This window comes from Coregonus clupeaformis, chromosome 24 (assembly GCF_020615455.1).
Source record: "Coregonus clupeaformis isolate EN_2021a chromosome 24, ASM2061545v1, whole genome shotgun sequence".
Classification (NCBI taxonomy): domain Eukaryota; kingdom Metazoa; phylum Chordata; class Actinopteri; order Salmoniformes; family Salmonidae; genus Coregonus; species Coregonus clupeaformis.
In genome coordinates this window covers 17,148,087-17,155,614 of record NC_059215.1, presented here as the reverse complement: position 1 = coordinate 17,155,614, position 7,528 = coordinate 17,148,087, and the positions used below count along the sequence as shown (strand labels likewise).

The 7,528-nt window shown below is 42.6% G+C and overlaps 1 protein-coding gene across 1 annotated transcript; it reads left to right on the top strand.

Moving 5' to 3' along the window:
* The first annotated feature begins 1,243 nt into the window (after positions 1–1,243).
* On the top strand, positions 1,244–7,265 carry LOC121537401 (protein Wnt-1-like). Its single transcript, XM_041845039.2, has 5 exons — positions 1,244–1,686; positions 2,057–2,162; positions 4,015–4,268; positions 4,489–4,754; positions 5,051–7,265. Exons 1-5 carry the CDS (start codon positions 1,677–1,679, stop codon positions 5,540–5,542), a joined length of 1,128 nt encoding a protein of 375 aa, XP_041700973.2. The 5' UTR covers positions 1,244–1,676; the 3' UTR covers positions 5,543–7,265.
* The last annotated feature ends 263 nt before the right edge of the window (positions 7,266–7,528 follow it).

The window sequence follows — 7,528 nt, the reverse complement described above, 5'->3', positions numbered from 1 at the left end:
GTGTGCGCGCAAAGAGTCCGTAAGAGCTAAAGTCTCCAAAAATACAGTATATTTCATATTTTTAATTGGGCACAAAATGTAGGCTCATAATAGCTACTATATCCTAAAGATGAAATGCCTAATATCCAAATAATTTGTCATTACAATGAGTGTACAAAACATTAAGAACACCCCCCCACACACACACAGGGATGCTGGCCCATGTTGACTCCAATGCTTCCTACAGTTGGCTGGATGTCCTTTGGTTGGTGGACAAATCTTGATAGCCTACACACGGAAACTGTTTAGCATTAAAAACCCAGCAGCGTTGCAGTTCTTGACTCAAAATAGTTTGCCTGGCACCTACTACCATACCCAATTCAAAGGCACTAAAATATTTTGTCTTGCCCATTCACCCTCTGAATGGCACACATGTCTCAATGCTTAAAAATCCTTCTTTAACCTGGCTCCTCCCCTTCATCTACACTGATTGAAGTGGATTTAACAAGTGACATCAATAAGGGATCATAGCTTTCACCTGGATTCACCTGGTCAGTCTAGCTTAGTGGTTAAGAGCGTTGTGCCAGTAACCGAAAGGTCGCTGGTTCTAATCCCCGAGCCGACTAGGTGAAAAATCTGTCGATGTGCCCTTGAGCAAGGCACTTAACCCTAATTGCTCCTGTAAGTCGCTCTGGATAAGAGCGTCTGCTAAATGTAAATGTAAAATGTCGTGGAAAGAGCAGGTTTCCTTACTGTTTTGTACACTCATATGATATCGGCTGATGGAAGGAGAAGGATGAGAAATGGGGCAAGCCACTGAAAACATCTTGAGAATGTAGGCTATACGAGAGTTTGATAAAGAAGGAGGAGACGCGGTTAACGGAGTAATCCAACCAGCGGGTAAAAAGTGCAGTTTAGATGGCTCAAATTCCGCTATAACTGTACTGTACCGTGACATCGACCAGCCTCGCGCATGCACTATCAATGGGAGTAGAAAACCAGGCTGTGCGCACTCACAGTCACAGCACATCTCCACACACAGACACACACATCTCATTGTTTTGACTTAATTCAGGAAGACTGGATGTGGAAGACAGAGCATGAGCCTGTGGGAAAATACTACAAGCATTAATAACCCTCATTTCTAAGGAATCGATGGATTATTTGATTACCGTGAGATTCCGTTAGTAATATGTGCAATTTACACTGGTGGATTGCGCTGGTTATTTTTGATTTTCCTTTCTCCTCTTTTTTGTCCGTTTTTGTTTTCTTTATTCATTGTGCCCTATGAAGACAATTAACTCTCCCTCCTTCCAATCCTAATGAAAAGAGGGCAAAAAAAAGGGAGATGAGAGCAGCAAATCCTTTTTCATTCCTCTTGTAGCGCTCAATAAGAGAAGAATGTGTCGCCTATCACTCACGGAGGGGATCAAGTCTTCCGGACTGTCCCACGCGCTCAATGTGCTGCTGCTGTCCAGAGCAACACTACAGAGATAGACATAGAGCGCGTCAAGAGAACAGCAGCAGCCGCTCGAGCCGCAGCATCCAGCAGCCTAGCCTGGAAAGACACTTCAGCTGCGCTAGACAAGGACTGATTTAGCAACCTGTCTCCTCTGTCTGACTGTCTCCTCACCAGATTCATTATTATAGGACAGGCTCCTCGTTGCTTTTCCCCCTCTAAAGTCCCTCTCTTTGGAATGTGGTGTGGTGAGTACAAGTTGATGCATTACCTGCTCTTTGATAACCTGCATGGGAGAATGACAGGGTATCAGAGAGATTAATAAACCGGTAGCCTATAGATCACTTTTATAATAAGAATGACTTCTGTAATACGAGATCTCATTATTTATTCTAAAAATAATTGGTTTATTTCCATTATCAATTCTTATGATTAGTTTTATTTATGGGGTCATGGCTGGGGAGCTGAAGGTAAACAGATGTATATCTAGTAGGCCTAGATTTATTTGTGCTTCAAAATAGAATTGTTATCATAATTAGAACCAGATATACAAAGTGCTTGGAATTCAGATGCGGAACTTTGACATTTGCCTGCTCTGTCTTCATATTCTAATTGAAGACACAATGAGGATCCTCGCACTGCTTCTGGGGATGAAAGCAGCGTGCATCCTGCTGGTTTCCTCGCTCTCAGGCACGGGGGCAGTTAACAACAGCGGCCGGTGGTGGTAAGTAGTTGAGTTCATGTGTGATGTATTCATTCAATTAAATGCGCCTCCTAATGACCTATGCTCATTTCGACGAAGCCTGCAGCAAAGGAGTCAGTGCGAGATATAGTGGTGTATTGCCTGAAATATGCAGTGCTCTGCTTCCAAATCAACTGAATCAACACTAAAACATTAATTGGTAGGCCTGTTCCATGCTCGAAATAATAATGTGTTATTGTTGGCACCAGCTTCATAATTTCTGTAAATTTCTGCTAGAAAACCAAGCACTAACCACAAGCCATTAAGATTTGAGGGCCTTTGGATAAGACCTCCCAATTAGAGCGAGTAGCCTAACTAACTCGATTTAGCCAGTTTCCAATCGAAAGGAATTACTTTCTCCATGAAATTATTTGATATAAAGTATTATTTTTCAATATGATAACGATTTTGTTTTTTTGGGGAACGGTTGCAGCCCATGTTTATTCAATTTACCCCCCTCTCCCCCTCCCTCTCTCTCTCTCTCTCTCTGTCGCTTGTAATTTTGACAGTGTGGCTTGAACGCTAGACAACATTTTTCTGTCCAATGTGGGATACATTAAATATGGATTTATTTCATGGCAGAGAGCAGTTCCATTCCAGGTCGTATTCAGGGTCCTATATATTGTCTACGGTCGTATCGGATAAACTATAGGATAAATATGCATTCCCTCGCCAATGTCTGCATACATTTGTTATAAACTATAAAACCAACATGTGAAAATAGTGTGTCTTACACTAGCTTAAGTGGACAAATATACATCTAATGTTAAGTAGGCTTATAGTCGTGGCATAATGTGCATTCTGTAAAAATAAAGAAATAATACCCTTATACTGCAAATATGTAAAGAAAGAGGAGCTGCGTTAATAATATTACACTGAATAATTCAAATTATAACGCAGACCGCAATATCATTCGTTATGGAATATGGCAACCTTGCAATGCCACTGGGGTAAACTAAACTTTTTATTTTATTTATTTTTTTACATGGGTCTGAGTTCTAAACCAATCCTTATCACTACAATATGCCAAGAAAATAAAGAAGGAAAATACACAGCGAGAGAGAAGAAAATTGGATTGAAATATTTATCCGAAGATGGGATAATAGCGTTCCAAAGCCTGGACCGACCGCACTATACTGTCTGGCCCCTGCACTCTTCCAAAAAAAGATTCTGGATAGAACCAAAAAGGGTTCTATGCTTGCTTCATATATGGCACCCCTTAAGGTTGTATATAGGACCGCAATTGGTTCCATACAGAACCCTATATGGAACCCAATGTTTCCATATGGAACCAATTTTGGTTCAGTAAAGAAGAACCCCTGGGGTTCTGATCAAATAACCCTAGAAAAGGGTTCTGTATAAAACCTTTAGGGATGCCATATATGAAGCAAGCAATATAACCCTTTTTGGTTCTATCCAGAACTTTTTTTTTTAAGAGTGTGGTCTGTCAATTAAATAATTATGTCTTTCTGATTGCCAAGGGGTTGCAGGAGACACACAACAATTAGGCTAAGTAACTGAAACCATAAATATAGTAGGCTGGCAATGCAATATGGCAGTCATACTGCAGCCAATAATGGCAGCCATAATCATATCAGATAAAGTAGACTGTATTGAAGTTGCTTGTTATTACTTTTGTGGCTGATACTCAAATTCCAATTAACTGTTTCCATCATCCATTATGATCAGCATCCTATATTAATAAATACATTTGAACCGAATAATTTTTGTTAAGGTCAATACATTTTTTAAAGGTCAATGAAAGAACCAAATGCATGAGCTTCTCTCTCTAACTCGAACTGATTCCACCCTCTCTTCTCTTCGTCTCTGCCAGGGGCATTGTGAATGTGGCCTCCTCTGCAAACCTCTTCACCAACTCCAAGAACGTCCAGTTGGTACTGGAACCCAGCTTGGCCCAGCTGAGCCGTCGCCAGCGCCGCCTCATCCGCCAGAATCCAGGGATCCTCCACGCCATCGCAGCCGGCCTGCAAACCGCCATAAAGGAGTGCAAGTGGCAGTTCAGGAACCGCCGCTGGAACTGCCCGACCACCCACAGCCCGGCAATATTTGGCAAAATCGTTAACCGTGGTGAGTTGTCTGTTGTCCCTCTGGGCGTCCTCACTAAGGCAACAGGTGGACCTTTTTGGTACAGAATGTCATGGAATCCATTTGGGAAGGGAAAAGTCTATCTTTACATATCTTGAGATTTTTACATTTAATTCAGACCAAATAGTGACATTAATATTCACTTTCAAAAAATGCTCTATATTGTATAGCGCTGAAGAGAATTTCTGCTGTGTTGTGTCAGGTTGCCGAGAGACAGCGTTTGTGTTTGCGATCACGAGTGCAGGGGTGACCCATGCGGTGGCCCGCTCCTGCTCTGAGGGGGCCATCGAGTCGTGCACCTGTGACTACCGTCGCCTGGGGCCTGGGGGTCCTGACTGGCACTGGGGCGGCTGCAGCGACAACGTGGACTTTGGCCGGATGTTCAGTCGGGAGTTTGTGGACTCCAGCGAGAGAGGAAGGGATTTCCGATACCTCACTAACCTACACAACAACGAGGCAGGGAGAATGGTGAAGGAGACATTGTTGATTCACAGATAGCACTTCATACTGTATGTTCACTCTCTCACTCTTTAGTGATTATCCGATATCAACCTATTTTTCTGAATTTCATCCATTTTCTTTAATGTTTATTCCCTTCACGTTCTTCTAGGCTTTCTTCACTTTTCAACTTCTTCCAAGCTTTCTGTCCTCTTCCCATTCCTCCATGTTTTATTTGCTATTGATGTTATTCCACCTTTTCTTTGCTCACCTTCTTCCACATGTACATTTCTTCATCTCTAATCCTTTCTGCCTTCGTTCTCCAGACAGTGTCGTCAGAGATGCGTCAAGAGTGTAAGTGCCATGGCATGTCAGGCTCATGCACCATGCGTACCTGCTGGATGCGTCTACCCAGCTTCCGCGTTGTTGGGGACTTCCTGAAGGACCGCTTCGACGGAGCGTCCCGGGTCGTCTATGCCAACAAGGGTTCCAACCGCGCCTCTCACCGTGCCGATCCAAGCCATCTCGAACCCGAGAACCCCTCCCACAAACCCCCGTCATCCAGAGACCTGGTCTACTTTGAGAAGTCACCCAACTTCTGCACCTACCACGGCAAGACGGGTACCCATGGAACCTCGGGGAGGACCTGTAACAGCTCGTCTCCCGCGCTGGACGGGTGTGAGCTGCTGTGTTGTGGTAGAGGGTTCCAAACTCAGACTGAGAAGGTCACTGAGAGGTGTCACTGTACGTTCCACTGGTGCTGCCATGTTAGCTGCCTCAACTGCACCAGCACACAGATGTTACACCAGTGCCTCTGATCACGGGAGAACCAGGACAGGGGTGCAGAGATGGAGATGGAAAGGTTATTTGGGCAGGTGGTGTGTAGATAGAGGAATGGCGTGGTAGAGAAGGGAATGGCTAACTCTATAGAGGGGTAATTGGGGGGTTCAAAAGTGAATACAGGGAGTACTAGAGCTTAATCAATGTTAGTTTTTTTATGAAAGAGAGAAAAGCACAATGATTACAGGGTGTAGAAGGAGGGTTTGTTTGTTGTGTGTGTGTGTACGTGTACGTGTGTGCTTACGTGTGCTTACTCCTGATGCTCTGTGGTAACAGAGTATGTAAGTGTGCTTACTGGGTATTTAAATGCTGTAGCTATGCAACCATGTAGAATGGAATGGAAACCAATCCTCACTATGGCTTCCCAACACGAGTAACAAGACCAGAGGCAGATTGGGTAAAAGGAAGTAGTTACAAAGGAAATAGAATTGTGGCAAGAGAGGGAGGAGAGGGGAGAGAAGGAGAGTAACGGTTACTGGACACAATGTCAGACAGATGTCTCTGTGGCAGGAGAACCACAAGCATGGTCTCTCATAAACCGGTGAAGAGCTGTAACAAGAGGGTGGTTATTTTAAACATCACTGTTTTGTTTTCTTTTGCTGCAGTTCTACTTTTCTCACATAAAATTGTGTGAAGTACATCTCCCGGGATGTGCAGTCCTCTCCCCCAATTGCTATGTACTTTGGTCCTGGACATGGACCAAGCCGTTATGATTTCCTGTCTAACTCACCACACATGCCCTCTTTGTTTCGATTGCTCTGGAATCTGCTACACCTCAACCCGGAGTTACCGCGGTGATTTACTGCACCATGGTTACTGACGTTAAAGGACTGGACGTTGTAGCCGCATCCAAGGATAACACAAACATTTTCTAAAATGTTATATCAACCTGGAATTCACTATGGGAATCGTATGTATGAATAGTTTGACTGTAGTATCAATACACTGAATATTGGGGAGTATAACTAGATGTATGTAGGAGATAGATAGTGGTGCTGCAAGAGAACTGGGGTGACCTGCCAAATAGTGAGATCTGCAATATGGCAACCCTGTTCCTAAAATGCAATGACCAGAGAAAAATTGTGAGACTTAACACATTGCCCTGCTGTGGAAAAGTGTGTAAAGATAATCCAATATTTTCCCTTCCAAGTTTACAGTGGACAGACAGAGGGTTTTCCCATTCAATATGAGCTGCATCTAGCTGTGAACTATACGTTGAGGGAAAAACCTTGAATATACAGCCACTACAAAGGGGAATGTATTGAATATCAGCTAAGAGAACCAAAATGTTGTAAATAATATATATAGAAATATATATTTATGCTGAAGTTACTTGCAATTTTAGGGAGGAATGATTTATGCACCTGTCATACATAAGCCAATGGATGGAAGGAGAGACAAAATGCTATCATTAGTCATAAATGACTAAATTGTAAAATGTAAATAAGTCAGGTCATGTTTTTATTAAACTGTTATTCTGTTTATTTCCAATAATGTCGTTTTCACATTTTTGTTGAGGGCGGGAAACAGAATTTGTTAGAAACCTGGCGGAACATTCTTCTTTCCTCCCTGCTCATTTTCTCCTAACACTTGTGTTTGTCATGTTCGTCATGCACTGAATATTACCATTTATGTAAATACAACAATATTTATTACTGTGAATGTTTGATACGGTTATAGAGAGAGAAGTAAAAGAGTAAAACAAAGCATTTTAGATATTTCTCTCTCAAATATTTAGCTTTACGTTGTTTTGTATTGTATAATAGAACAATAAAGTTTATATTTTCTATTAAGTTGGCATGGAAATCAGCTCCTGACTGCCCTGTGTGTCACTGTCAGGGTATTATACTGTATCTTCGCTCCTTTAATTTCCTCAGTTGATGCCATATGATGGTCATATCATTTCTGTGCTTGGGATGCTGTGTGAGAATAAAGGCCCCATCCTTGGGTGTCCCAGCATGAAT